Source organism: Brachyhypopomus gauderio, chromosome 16 (assembly GCF_052324685.1).
Source record: "Brachyhypopomus gauderio isolate BG-103 chromosome 16, BGAUD_0.2, whole genome shotgun sequence".
NCBI classification, from domain to species: domain Eukaryota; kingdom Metazoa; phylum Chordata; class Actinopteri; order Gymnotiformes; family Hypopomidae; genus Brachyhypopomus; species Brachyhypopomus gauderio.
Window position 1 is genome coordinate 15,150,364 of NC_135226.1, and position 15,503 is coordinate 15,165,866.

General features: G+C 47.4%; 1 protein-coding gene across 1 annotated transcript in view; it reads left to right on the forward strand.

Annotated features, from left to right (window-relative positions):
• pitpnm3 (PITPNM family member 3) overlaps positions 1 to 15,503 on the forward strand; it is a 56,924-nt gene that overhangs the window by 27,307 nt on the left and 14,114 nt on the right. Inside the window, 7 exon segments of the mRNA XM_076976336.1 lie at positions 1,476 to 1,546; positions 1,806 to 2,026; positions 8,356 to 8,411; positions 8,414 to 8,544; positions 10,277 to 10,399; positions 10,671 to 10,849; positions 15,012 to 15,166. Coding sequence (XP_076832451.1) covers positions 1,476 to 1,546; positions 1,806 to 2,026; positions 8,356 to 8,411; positions 8,414 to 8,544; positions 10,277 to 10,399; positions 10,671 to 10,849; positions 15,012 to 15,166 — 936 coding nt within the window.

Consider the following 15,503-nt stretch of genomic DNA (forward strand, 5'->3'; position numbering starts at 1 on the left):
ATGTGAATGCAGATGTGTTCAGTAATAGAAGGTATGATCTGTTGCAGGAGTGAGTGAGAATCATTCGCTGCTAGTGACTGCAGCATGGCACAGGGTCCTGCATGGCACAGAGTCCTGCATGGCACAGAGTCCTGCATGGCACAGAGTCCTGCATGGCACAGAGTTCAGTATGGCACAGAGTCTTGCATGGCACAGATTCCTGCATGGCACAGATTCCTGCATGGCACAGAGTTCAGTATGGCACACAGTCCTGCATGGCACAGAGTTCAGTATGGCACAGAGTCCTGCATGGCACAGAGTCCTGCATGGCACACAGTCCTGCATGGCACACAGTCCTGCATGGCACAGAGTTCAGTATGGCACAGTCTTGCATGGCACACAGTCCTGCATGGCACAGAGTCCTGCATGGCACACAGTCCTGCATGGCACAGGGTCCTGCATGGCACACAGTCCTGCATGGCACACAGTCCTGCATGGCACACAGTCCTGCATGGCACGCCCATGTCCCCTTGAAGCAGGTGTATGGAGGCTGTATAAGTGCAGTGGGGGCTTCACCGTCAGACCCTGCACAACCGCCATGCTGCCTCCCTGATTGGGAAATGGTCCCAGGAGGAGCTGCAGAAAGCAGACGGTGAGGTGCAGATGGAGGCATCTGTAACGCGGTGCAGTCGCGAGGCGTATGCATTCGCAGAGAAGAGCAAGATTTAAAAAGGACAAATCCATTATTGTTGTTGGTTAGACAGTCCAGGGTCATTTTACCAATTTTTTACGTACCAGATGACCGGATAAACCAAAAAGACAACATGGGCTGAATAAACAATGACCAGCAGGAGGACAGAGCAAACACAGGGTTAATGTACACAAGATAAGAAGGATTAACAACAAAACTAAATACTAATGACTATGGTGGAGAACCAAACGAGGTGGTGTGAAAACTACAAAGAAGCACGTGGCAAACAAAAACACGGATGTGACTGACAGACGGGGAGGGGCCAATTGTGACAGCTCTGATGACATTTGTTAGGGTCACACGCGTACTACAGATTAGCTGGTACTACAGATTAGCTGGTACTACAGATTCTTGTCCTCATTCCGGGACTCTTGTTGGGATTTATTTATATCTCTTTCACTTTGTTAAGGCTGAAGCCGCTGACTGAAGAATGGAGGGTTTGGTGGTAATAGCTACCCCTCTTTGTTGCACTTTTGTATCGACTCCTTTTGAAGCGATGACAAATAACAGTAGGGGATCCTTTTCTCTTTTTTTGCAGTCCCACCTGGTTTCTTTAGAAACTTGCACAATAAAACGTGAACGTAAAAACATTAATGGAAGCTGGAGTAATGAGCTTCAGCAGATCCATAATTGTTTTAGTCTGGGTTATCTGTGCATCTGTGTGAAATGGCTTCATTAATACCCCACCTCTCTTTTTTACTCTCTCCATCTCCACCTCCATCTCTCCCATTGATCTGTGATTCAGGGAGCTTGTATGGTGTTGGGCGTCCTAGGTTTGTCCCCCAGAGCAGCATTGAAGTCCTAGACGATGCTGAGGTAAGATCATCCGAAGATCACTCTGTGATAGGAGAAATTCATTAAGATGTTACTGTCAGACCAGTCTGGGAATTTAGTTCCTCAAGGCTCAGCCTTCATACCCTTAGCCTTTGCCCCACAGACACACATGTGTAATCTTACACTTCAGATTAGCGCAGTGATACCATCGATCTGTTTCAAATGTGTTATTCTGGTCTCCTACACAACGCTCTTGATTGCGGTCTCTAAACGCCACCCCCTTCTGTCTCCCCTCCCCCAGACGAAGTGTAAGACGCAGGTGCTGGTACTGGCTGTGCATGGCGGGAACATTCTGGACCCGGCGGGCGGCGACCCCGGGGCCAAAGCTGCTGACGTGGCCACGCTGGCGTCGGTGCTGGAGAAGGTGACGCGGGCCTACCTCCATGCCGCCACCCAGCACGTTCTCCTCCGGCTGGTGCCTTGTCCTGCAGTGTGTGCAGAAGCCTTCAACATGGTCTCCAAGTGAGTGACTGAGAGCTTCCAGGAAGGGTCTCGCATTAGGGAATCATCGTAGCTGGATATTAACTGTAGTGGATGGATTTAATAATTTATCGATTAGCTAGAAATTAATGGCTCTTCTAATCTTCACTGCTCTCATAGTCATTCTGCAGATACACATTACTTGGGTCTTCTGAACAGAGCTCTGCCCTTAAAGCCTTTAAAACCGATGTGGGTTTTGTCAAATTGCTTTGTATTCTTTAAGACCTATTGGAGACATCAGTAGTACATATATTTATATATTTGTAGTATAGAAGTACATACATATTTTTTACATTACTCATCACCAGCATTTAGTTTTAGCATGACTGTGCAAGCCTTTGTGTTTTCTCAGTTTTTAACCAAATAGTGGATGCTGCCATTTTGTCGTCAAATTGCTGCTCTGAAATCCCTGATGGTGGTTTTTGCTGAGTCCATGTGAGCGTCCGCTGCCCCTGCCTCAGGAAACATCTAAAGCAAAGTGTCCCCCCCCCAAAAAAATGAACATCAGCACTCGGGCAGTGAAACCGCAACATGACTGAATTGGGAGACAAAACCTCAACCCACCGCAGGCCATGTTTACCTAAACGTGATCAGCTGGGGTTTGTAGACATGCTCTGGATTTGCTTAATTTTTTCTTGACTTGTATTTAAATAGGGAAGGTGCACTGGTACCATACTGGGAGCAGGTGCACCTGGGCAAAGGCTTGGAGTTCTGAAGGGCTCCTGTCCCATTCTAGCAACTGGTCTTAGTAGTGAGATGTCCACGCTCAGCTCCACTGAGACCTCATTTTACGAAGGAAAATGAGAAATTATATGTTTACTTCAGTACCGGTTAAATATCTTGTTAGGGACGTGGCCATAGTAATTAGTATTTGTGGGCTTTTAGTGCCATTTAAAGTGTGCAAAATATTACATTTACAACATTTAACATTAACCTCTGTACTTCACAGTGGAAGGTTCTGAACACACAGACGCGCTAGGCAGAGATTAAAGAGAATTCATAAGCGGAGCATTAATCATGCTGTCTGTGGTGGTCTGACTCTCTGAGGAAAAGGAAGAGCAAGAAAACAGATTCAGTTTGTGTGATGCGTTTGTTGCAGAGAATATTATGACTTATCATTCCTCTTGGCTGTTATTGGTTTATAAAGGCTAGAATGAGCAGACAAAAATGAGTCAACAGTGAAGGAAAGCTCAAAGCAAGTAAAGTTAATTCTAATTTCTCCAGAGAAATTGCCCCAGTAATGAATGGGCTCTCTCAGAACCCTTGAAGCAAGTCTGTCTCTTCTAGTGCTCCGATGCCTTTAGAGGGTCTTTGATGTTAAGTCCAGAGTCCTGAACTGCAACATACAGTTTTTCTCTTTTCTATCACTTGTGCTGCGTAATAGTCCAATACTCTATTGGCAGACAGGAGCTTCATCACACAGCACGATCACAGGAACCACTTTGATCACACGAACGTACTCATTTCCTCTACGTGTAGTACATTTGTACATATTGACTGTGGCATTATATTGAATTTTCTCACGTCAATGACATGTTTGTAGAATTCACTGTGTGGTTGACTCCTGACTTATGATTGATGGGGGTTTTTTTGAGGAGAGGGAACAAAAAAATAAACAGATGTGAGTGCCATGGCCTCCATAGTCTGAGGCCTGCCGGCCCGCTGGCCCGCATCGTCTCTGCGTACTGGGATGAAATATTGAACAGAACAGTATCCTGTGGGAGCTCAGTGTGAACCCAGTTATTGTTGAATCCTTCAATCGCTTCTTGCAAGATGCCGAGTCAATAAGCATGCTCATACACACACACACACACACACACACACACACACACACACACACACACACACACACACACACACACACACACACACACACACACATCGTTCTGCCCCGGTGAAAGTCATCGTGCTGTGAACTAATGAAAACCTGGGCCGGCGGGGTTGCCTGACTCCTTGGGTCCGTGTACCAGTATCAGCCCGGGCGATGTTGCCGGTGGCCTGTGTCGTCCCGGTAACGCCAGCTCGCTCTGCTGGGAGCCTAATTTAATGTCCTGCAGATCTCTGACAGTCTGCTGAGGGATGTCAGCGGGGCATCACTAGACACCTGACACACACACACACACACACACACACACACACACACGCACATGCACACACACGCGCACACACACACACACACACACACACACACACACACACACACACACACACACACACATACAGTATACACACACATACAGTATACACACTCACATACACACACACAAAAAACACACACACACATACACATACAGTATACACACATTCATACACACACACAGTATACACACACTCACACACACATACAGTATACACACACTCATACACACACACACACACACACACACACACACACACACACACACACACACACACACAGTATACACACACTCATACACACACACACACACACAGAGTATACACACACTCATACACACACACACACACGCACAGCATCTGTTTTGCACCTCTGAGCTTGTCCACATATCCCAGTGCTCTTTGACATTCCTGGTTTTAGGTATGTATGGGAAGCACCTGCTTATGGGGTCATGCCAAGAAATAGTTGCGTGTTTTGCTGGTAAAGGCTTTTTGAGTTATTGCAGGTTGGTTATTCCTGCCTTGGCTTTAAATGATGCTTCTGTCTCCATTTCCAGCAGGGTTCACTTGCTCCCTGTACAGAGTATACGTTTGCTTTCTGCAACTGCACCTTTCTTCTGCGTTTCTTTAACCTCATAGGTGCAATTAGGGGTAGAAGAAGTGTGTCAAATCACACGTTCGCCAGGTGCATTCGACACGCCCGCACACGCGCACACGTGCACACACCAAGCGCGTTCAGACACGAGCGGGCATATACTGCATGACACCGCATGTTTGCTCGCCTTTCTGCTGCCAGAGGCAGACGAGGGAAAGGTTGGAGCTGTGAAAGAGGAAGAGGAAGAGGGGAGAACTGACGCATGTTTCTTCACGTTGGCCATCAAGTTCAGGCAATTCAGGCAAATAATCCACATCGATTGTCCTTCACTGATGCACGGTGAGAAAACGGACCACCGTGCCTTCTCTCTGACAAGTAGTCTCATGAACAGCAATCAGGGTCTCTGGGGCTCTGGAGGAAGGCGGCTGCTTCGATGTTTACTGGTACTGCATCTGTCCTGTAGTCAGTGGGGAAAGGCTTCGTCCTGCCTCTGTGTGCAGGACGCTGCAGTGGGCACTGTCCCCAGGTCAGCTTGCTCCTCCACGGCTCCTCGTTTGTTGTGCGAGGCGGCGGAGGATGGGGGGTGTGGGGGGGTCTGTCTGTTTCGTCTGTATTGATCCACCCAGGGCGGCTAATGGCGGGAGAAGGTGTTGCTAGTGGATAAACGGAAAAGCAACAACAACAACAACAAAAGACAAGTAAATAAATAAATCAACACCTTGCCCGCTTCCACTAAGGGAAGCCACCATTAGACTTGTTTTTGGTCATTTTGCCAATGTGCCTGTGTTCGGGTTGTGCTTCTGACCATCTACACGACTCCAGGTGTTATTGATTGATTGCCCTCTCAGTGCCCCCGCCATCCACCCCGAATGCAGCGCGGCTATTTTGAGACTCGGTAGCCGTGGCCTGTGGAGCAGACGTGCAGGCAGCGAGGACGCTGGGTGTGTGAAGTCGGCTCCTGAAAGGCTCGTGTGTGTGAGCACATGGACTACTGGATCTGTGTCCTCGGGCATGAGTCATATCAACATGCTGCTAATGAGGGCGGAGAATGGGGAATCTGGTCTTGCACACACGTGTACATGTATGCGTGTTGGCGGGTGGGGGTGGGTAGGGGGGGGGTTTAAGATAAAGAAAGTGAATTAAGCAGCTGTCTCAATAATAAGTCGATAACGTGGCTTCCCCGCATCAGCTCAGCTCTTCGATCCTGGTTCTTTCTACCCCACACCAGTAGAACGCTTGAGCTATGGGGCTTCAGACACACGGTAATGACGTCCTTTAAGAAAACACTCACCGCTGAACACCGTCACGGTCCACGGTGAGGGGAGCAGCCCATGGTTCTGGTGTTATTAAAGTGTCATGGTCTAGAATGTTCTGTGACGGGGCAGCGGGTGTTGAGGACAGAGGGGGATCTTGAACATGTTCAACACACGTGTGAGTCGTCATGCTCTCTCATCTTCCTGATGAAATGGATCCGAATTCGGCTCCCTGCTGTTTCCCATGCTGGTCTCATGGTTTCATCTCTTCGGGCACAGTAGAACAGTGCCACAGTACCAGCACGACCAGCTGTTTGCATAATTCCCAGAAATTAATTATACAACTCCACAAATAAATAATGAATGCTGGGAAGTCTGAGGGATAAGGAGGTGCTGGTTGGCCCTGTCGCTGGCAGGGGGGCGTGGCTTGGCTGCATGCTGCTGTCATGAACCCGGTGCGGTAACGGCCACGCTCTGATTCGGCCAGGTTGACTCATGTAAAACATGACAGGCACAAGATCCCGACCCCCCTACCGGGTCACGTCCTCTTCGTGGTTAGACCAGGGCTGTCTGCACAGGACGTAGACAGGCGCTCAGGACACCATCTGTGTGCAGGAAGAGAGCAGTTGCAGGAAGAGAGAGGACAAGAGAGAGGGACTCGAAAATCTAGACAGATGCATAGATAATCCCAGGCCAAAGATGCCTGTTGATGATGATATGAACTATTTTATCAAAACCATCACACCCGATCTGGCGACGTTATCAGAACCTCTTCTGCTGTTCCAACATTTCCAAATGGGTCAATGTGAAAGTGCGCTGGGCAGCTGAATTATAATTGGGTTAAAATATTATTATATTTGGCTCATCTGATCATTCGTTACCAATGAGCTGTAAACATGCAATAGACTGAATAGACGCTCCATAACCGCACGTCGTGGTTAAGCTCAAAGCGTTGGATGTTGTTCTGAAGACGGCGACAGTTGGCTTTGAGTTTTTCACTCGGCAGTTGCTAGACGTCTCCTAAGAAGTCGCAAGTTCAGCACCACGCTGTGTACGAGAACAATCAAAGCGCTCATCGGCTGTGAACACAGCAGCGTGGGGAGTGCCGGCTCTGGCTGGGGGTTCGCCTCAGCCGTCCCCGTTTAATCAGACGGGTGTGCTTCTCCTCTTACACGCCTCCTGCCGAGGCTCCCAGCTGCACAGGCGGCCCCCTGGGGGACCGGAGGGGCTCGGAGGGAGGGCGCCGCCCCTGTGGAGTGGTCTGGGTCCTGCAGCCATTTGAGGGCAGCCGGATGGGTTCACGCCTGCACTGCCGCAGCACGGTGCATTTGGGAGCCTTCAGTTTACAGCCCCGTGTGCAGCTATCGTGTTTTCCAGCCCTGCACGCCGCTAGCAAGGGAGACTGCCGTATGTTGCCAGTGTTAGGATTGCAGTGTTAAAATTAGAATGTCTTTGAACAAAAACACAAGAGAGGAGAGAGACGGCCTCTGCTGGCAATGGATCCATGGAACGAGTGTTGCTAGGAGGGATTATGTCCCCTGTCCCGCGTGTCCCCGCCCCTGCCGTCCTGAAGTCAGAGGAGGCTCCACACACTCACTGTTTCAACGCTCGAAAGCTTTCGCAAACTCCGTGTCTGTAAGCTGCGTATGATCAACGGTTGGCACAGCTGTTCATGGAGACAGCAAAGGGGCAATGCAATCTGTGAGTTTTCTCTCAGCATCGACCAATGGACTCAGGGGCTGACACACACACACACACACACACACACACACACACACACTCATACGCAGTGCTATCTCTGCCTCTGGTTCTCCTCATCTTTGTCATTTCTGACCTAAGTCAGTCTTCTATTCATAACCATCTGCTACTTTACTGATCAGATCCCTCTTCCAATCTCCCCAACATACACACACACACACACACACACACACACACCTCAGTCATTTGGAGCTAGGCTAATGTCTGGAATGTCTGAGAGCCTTCACCGGAGTGGAAAATGAGGCTTGAGGGGGGATGCATTTCCAGTCTGTGTCAGACTCTGGGCCTGCAGCGCTATCACCTGGGGGTGGGGTGGGGGGGATGCTTCTGAAGACCTCGTCTCAACGAGGGGTTTATTTACTCACTCATCTTATTGAGTCTCGATGGAGACGACACAGCCGTAGCTCGCGTCGGCTGGGACGTGCGGTAGGTATTTGGGTGAATTTGCTTGGCTGTGGGGACCCTGCGCTACACGGTGCCATGAGCCAAATGCCACGCCCCCCCCCCCCCCCCCCCCCCCCCCCCCCCCTGCCCACCATTACCCACGTGTCCCTCTGCTTCTGCTGCAGCCTGAACCCCTACAGTTATGACGAGAGCTGCGTGTCCAGCAGTGTGGACCACCTGCCCTGGCCGCCCTGCCTCTCCTCGCAATTGCCTCGCCGCAGTACCAGGACGCGGTGGTCACCGTCATCGCACGAGCCAATCAGGTGTACCGCAGCTTCCTGCAGTCTCCTGAAGGACAGGGCTTCGCCGGTCAGGTCAGTCCTGGAGGTCATGGGCCCACTGCTGATCTGAGATCAGTTCTGCTCTTTACCTCATAGTACAACCTCGATTGGAACAGTGTGGAAATACTAATGAAAGCAGAGTAGTGATTTGTAAATCCAGTACTATACTATTTACTGTGAAGCTATCTGATGTTTTATACTGTGAATTATTATTATTATTTTTCAAAACATGCACTCATTACTCATTTCAAATGATGACTACAAGAACTGCAAAAATGTTGGGACAGTTGACAGCTTCCCATTGTGTACCATCTTTTAATAACAGGCATTACACATTAATAACAGGCCCTTGAGGACTCCTGTTCTTTAAGTCCAGTGGAGTCCTCCCCATTCCTCCATGACACATGTCTTCATTTGCTGTATTCTGTACTTCTTAACATTTCTCGGTTGGAGTTGAGCACCACACACTTGTCATCTGGCTTTATCGTTATCCTGTAAAAGCAGAGGAAAGACAGTGTCTCATTCCTTCTATATTTCTACATATCTACATTAATGGTGCCTTCACAGACGTTAGCCATGCCTCAGACACTGACACACCTGGCTTTTGGACTTGATGCTGATAACAGCTTACCTGGTCCTTGTTGTCTATAGCCCAGAGAATATGACCATTTTCTTCTTTTGAATAAAATATTTTTAGACTGATTGAGTGGACCTCGAAACACACTTCCACTGAGCCATTCACAATGAGCCCTGAGGAGCTAACACTGCTTCTGTACAGTGCAAGTGTGTGTCATCATCTTTGCATAGTACAGCCTTAACTTGTAACTGATGATTAGTGTTGACTGACTAAGGTTTGCCGTTCTCTGTGACCCTGGGTTCACTGTTCTCTGAATGATCAGATCTCTGGATTATTCTCTGACACCTCCATGCTGTGGAAGGATTAGGTCTTGCTTGGAAGCTCCTTTATATGCTGCAATAGTTTCCTCTTCCTTTTAACATCACCTACTTATCACCACCAGTTTCAGATTTGGAATTAGGAGGCTAGTCCTAGGACTGCCTTAAAACACACCCCAAAGTTCCTAGCAGTAGTTGGGGGGGAAGGGGGGCGGGGCTCACTGATGAGTCATTGCAATTCTGAGTCATCACTGATGAGTCATTGCAGGCACAGGGAGAGGAGAGTTTGGCTCAGCTCTCCACCTGCTTCTGAATCTCACATGATAAATACCCAAACACAAGTGATTTCCAGAGGCTGGAAGAGGCTGCTGTGTAAATCCTACATGCAGAACTTTCGTGCACTCTCATGAGAGGCACGTTACCAACCCCCTCCCATCCTGGAAAACTCATGCAGGTATATGATAAGGCTTTGAAATGCTGATACATTTGGAGCTGGAGAACTGTTGCTCATAGATTTTCTTGTATTTTATTTCTAATTGATGTAAGTAAAACAAAGCTTGTGATAATTGTATTTTCAGGCTCCAGCCCAGCCAGAGCAGGGTATTAGACATTCATCCACACCAAAGCAGTCATTAACCAGCCGCAGCAGCGCTGTGTGTGCCACGCTCCCTCCCTGCTCTGAATAAGAGTGGTATTGACAGACAGATTGAGCAGTGGCCATCATTAAGCCGGCCTGCTGTTGAGCCTCGGATGTCTGAACTGGCTGCTTTCACTGTGGTGCCTCTGATGTGTGTGTGTGTGTGTGTGTGTGTGTGTGTGTGTGTGTGTGTGTGTGTGTGTGTGTGTGTGTGTGTGTGTGTACTATGACCAGGTGTGCCTGTTGGGCGACAGTGTGGGTGGCGTGCTGTGTTTTGACGCTCTCTGCTTCAGTAACAGTCCACAGCACGACAGCCCTCATCACCGAAGCCGACACGACAGTATGGAGAGCCTGAAGGTATTTGTTTAACACTACAACAACTCTCGCTAATCCAAACCCTGTTTCCTGGTTGTAAATGACTTGGCACAGTCCTGGGTTCTTCCCTTTTGTCTCAACAAAATGTCTTGGTTGTTGTCCACACCCCTGTCTCCCTCCAGCAACATTCACTACAATCTTTTAATCTTTTTTTTCAGTCCTCACAGAAAAACAACCCGTTGATTTATTTTCTGTTTCACTTCTTGCCACTTCTGAACCCGGCCACGTCCCGCTCTCTCACCCTTGCCCACAGGAGACTCCGGGGCTTCTGGGAGAAGCTGGCATGGGCCTCAGTTCCAGCAAGCGCCTGAGCAAAAGCAACATTGACATCTCAGAGCCCTGTGAGGTCCGTGGGCCCCGGAAAGGCTGTGAGCAGAGTGACTCGTGTGACCGCAACTCCCCCAGGGGCCATGGGCACCCATTCCTGAGCAGGTAAGACTCGAACCCTGGTTCGTGCGTTAACTTTTTCCCAGAGTTTTGTTGAAACACATGGATCGATCAGATGTGCACATCGATTTAAACAGGTAAGGCAGAGCATATGTAATTGAGCCTTGACCGCTCGGTCAGCCTAGGTGTCAGTCTTCTTCACCTGCTCATTCATCAATATTTGTCACCTGCTATAAATAGCCTGCACATGCCGGGGGTGAGTGAGGACGTTTCTTCCTCACAGAATCTGCTTTACCATTTCCCAGTGCAGAAGAGACATTTGTAAACATCATATAAAATCAATTTTCATCTATAAACCAAAAGCCATCCAGCATTATTCCGCCTCAATGGTGGCCGTCTTGAGTCAAATATCTTGCTACATCTCCCATTAATGTGTAGGATCCAATAAGTGTGATTCGAGAATCCCCAGCCGTCAGCATAAAGCCCCCATTACGTCATTTTCCTTTGCTCGTCACTTCGCTCCCTGGTCCGCCCACGGGGGACGTGACTGAGCCTTGTCTCACGTCCACGGTGAATATTAAGTGTTCCTGCACGTTCTCGTTCGAGCCAAGCCGGGAGCTAAAGAGCTCTTTTCTTTTAGCTAGCCGTATGGACGTCGACCACGTCCTCTGTAAATGTCAGAAGCGTTGTTCAGTCAGGTGATGGCCAGCGTTGTGAGGCTTGCCTGTAATTGCTTTACCTCACACACAGGACATTGCGGAGGAGCAGCAAGATAGCGCAGCCTTTTGTAAACACTTAAAACGAGATCCATTCTATGCTTACTGTGGAAGGAAATGCACCCTTTGTGGACCGTGGTGGGCGAGTGGAGGGGTGGTCCTCACAGCCCTGAGCCCACCCAGGGTTAGGCGGTGTGTAAAAGGGCTGATTGGCAGGGCTGGTGGTGCTCGTCCACTGGGAGACTTCTCTTTGCAGCTTGTGCTTATCAGAGCAGTGGCAGCAGTAACCTTTAGTAACCTTCAGGAGGTTTGGGCTTTTCTGCCAGTGTTACATCTCTGGTCCGAACCTGATGCCGATGTAATGGAGCGATCTGGCACGTGAACAGTGTGTGCCTTGGAGGCACTGCTGGCTTTAGGGCACTCTGTGCAGCAGAATTTGAACATCTGATTCCTGCTAATGGACATCAAGACCAGGCAGTGGACCAACTAGTTGAAAAGGAATGAAGAGAAAAGATGAGTTGGGGGGGGGGGGGGGGGGGGGGGTGGACTGTTGTGTTGTCATGGTGTCACATCGATTGTTTCTAGCTGTAATCTTTGAGGCCTACGCAGAGGTTTGAACATGTCCAGAGATGCCTGCCACCATGCCGGAGGCATCATCAATCATGTTAGAATTAGAATTACAATGCCTAATTCTAATTCTAATATGTTTCTAGGCATCATCAGTCATATTAGAATTAGAATTAGAACACCTAATTCTAATTCTAATATGTTTCTAGGCATCAAATCAATCCTATTAGAATTAGAATGCCTAATTCTAATTCTAATATGATTCTAGGCATCAAATCAGTCATATTAGAATTAGAATTAGAATGCCTAATTCTAATTCTAATACTTTTTCTAGCTGTAATCTTTGAGGCTCAGGCAGGTGTGAACATGTCCAGAGAGGCCTACCACCATGTGGGAGTCATCATCAATCACATCAGAGAGTGTGGAAGGCTGTTAAATGTACACAGAATGACCTGAATGTGTCTATATTGGTGTTTCCCAACCCAGTCCTTGGGACACCCCAGTCCTGCTGAGGGTCCATATTTCTGCCTAAACGCTGGGACACCTGTACCTGGTACCCAGTGTTCTTATTGGCCGGTCTAGATGCTCAGTGAAGGATTAATGATGATATCATGATGCCATATATTGATACTGTACTTTCATTGGGAAAGGGGAAATGGTTATGTAAATATTATAAATAAGTCTATATATTCACATTTATATGTAAATTGTGTAAATATCATACAAATATAAATTCCTATCCTATTATTGCAAGCATTTTCGGAGATACCCACAAGTAATATATCTTTGCAAATGACTTTAGTGAAACCCTCAAATTGGATTTGGCCTTTAATGCAGACAAATAAGTGAATTAAGTCAAATTATGTAAACTCCCTTGGTTGTGAAATATATTGCTGGATTGGGTGGAAATGTTTTTTTAACTATGAATTCCATGCATGCTGATGCCTGCTGAAACAGCTCCACAGATTTGCAGGCACTGTGTTTGTGGAGCAGTGACCTGTTTGCTCGGTGATGATGAATGGGGCCGTTCCTTATTAAGGACGGCCAGATGATATGAAACGAGACCGAAGCTTTGGCTGGTTACCACAGATAAATGTTAATGGCAGTGGCCTGAATGGGAAAAGCGAGCTGCATGTCATGGCTGCAGTAGGTCTGGGTGTCTTTGTATCTTGATGTCATATTGTCTGCAGAGGCCGAACCTACACAGATATAATAATACTCCACTGGGGACAACATAAAGGCTGAATGAAGGAATTGTTCGCCATGTGCAATTCTTTTCATCCTTTTTTTAAAGATTCGTTTCAAGTCATCTCTGTAGCAAACCTGGATGCTGATATGTGGATCTGGAGAGACACCTTTGACTCTGACCGGGACAGCGTTTGGTCACACATCTGCTCAGTGTGGCTTGTTTTCTCATGAATCATCAGAACAGACCCATGAATCATCAGGACAGACCCATGAATCATCAGGACAGACCCATGAATCATCAGAACAGACTCATGAATCATCAGAACAGACCCATGAATCATCAGGACAGACCCATGAATCATCAGAACAGACTCATGAATCATCAGGACAGACCCATGAATCATCAGGACAGACCCATGAATCATCAGAACAGACTCATGAATCATCAGAACAGACTCATGAATCATCAGAACAGACCCATGAATCATCAGAACAGACCCATGAATCATCAGAACAGACCCATGAATCATCAGAACAGACTCATAAATCATCAGGACAGACTCTTAATACTGTTATTGGTCATCTGTATGGACATTTAATGTTCAGGCTTGATGCTTACTTAATGAATTGACTGAGCTCTGTTATCAGCTTCAGCTTATTTAGTGACTAAGAGCTTAAATCGTATTGCTCAGCAACTACTTTGAGTTATCCATTACCTACAGAATCAATATGAAAGGTTAGTCAGTTGGTTAGCTCACAGAGTGAGGAGAGAATATCTGGTCTACCTGGTAGATCTTTGAACTTTGAGGGGTTAAAAAATTCAAAGCACAATAAGTGGGTTATCATTGAGTTAGCGGTATCAGCGGTTTACCACCCACAATAAATAATCAAACCGCCAGCATGTTTATTGTTCCTCTGTCAGGACATTCTAGCTATGACCTCTGCTTCCCCATTCCACATGCTCCAACAATGAAGTTGCTATTTAAAGTTACTTGGTGTGTCTTGTACGGGTTCTGCTACGTAAATGAAAACCGCCTGTTCCATTTCCTTGCTAGTGCTTCTCTGTTAGCTTTATCAATTTCAATTAGCCTTTTCAATTTGCTCCTACAATATGGCAGAGATGACATCGGCAATACAGGAAATGAAATACCCAAACGTAGCTTTGCTGTTGGTATGCTGGTGCATTCATGTGCTTATGAAACAATGCAGAATATATTAAGATGAAGATGTTAATTGATGTTAGATTAATGTTAGATTTTCAATTAACCAAGTATTTAATGTTAAATGAATAATGCACGTCATGTAATGGTGATTTGTTTTAGGGGCAAGATCCATAACTTATTCTTTGGTGCTGTTTGGTAGGCCTGTCATCATGGAGTTCCATGGTGCTGGAATTTCATGTTTGAACATGGTTTCTCTCTGCATTCCTCCATTTCTGCGCTTTTGCATTTCTGCATTTTGGTGTTTCCAATACTAATTACAAATGAAAAAATCTTTTAAAACGTTTCTTTTAAAATGTTCATGGAATTGTCTGTATTTGTCAGTATATCTGCTGGAGTGTCAGTCGATTCATGTATATGAAGAAGACCTCGGTCTTAGTCACCACGTCCATGTTTTATAACAACACTGAAAACCGAAGCCTATACACTTATGTGTACAATGCACTTGTGTTACTGTCTTTAGCTTTGGATTGATGCACTGACGTTTGGGTTGTTTGTGTTTGTGCGTGTATGTAGTCTGATACAGGATGGAGGGGATCTTAAATCAGCAGGCAGCAGTCCGGCAATGAATCCAGGCCGCTTTGATTTTGAGGTTGCGGAGTGTTTCCTGTTGGGCTGCCCTCTTGGGCTGGTGTTAGCCATGAGACATACTGTGCTTCCATCAGTCCAGGGTGAGGATTCTGCACACGCACACACACACACACACACACACACACACACACACACACACACACACACACACACACACACACACACATGCTCTCATACACACACACACCGCCAAAAAATCAACATTCCCCTGCACACTCCACTTGACACTCCATCCTCTGAATACACTACGAGTATCCACCTGGCAGGTCATTTCGACTTACGCTCAAGAATTCCCGACTGATTTGCAGTGTGGCGATGGCGGCTTCAGCGAGGTCGCCACGTTACGACACCCTCCAGTTACCCCTCCACCTCCGTCTTTTAGAACACCCCCCCCCCCCCTCCCCCCCACTTCCACTT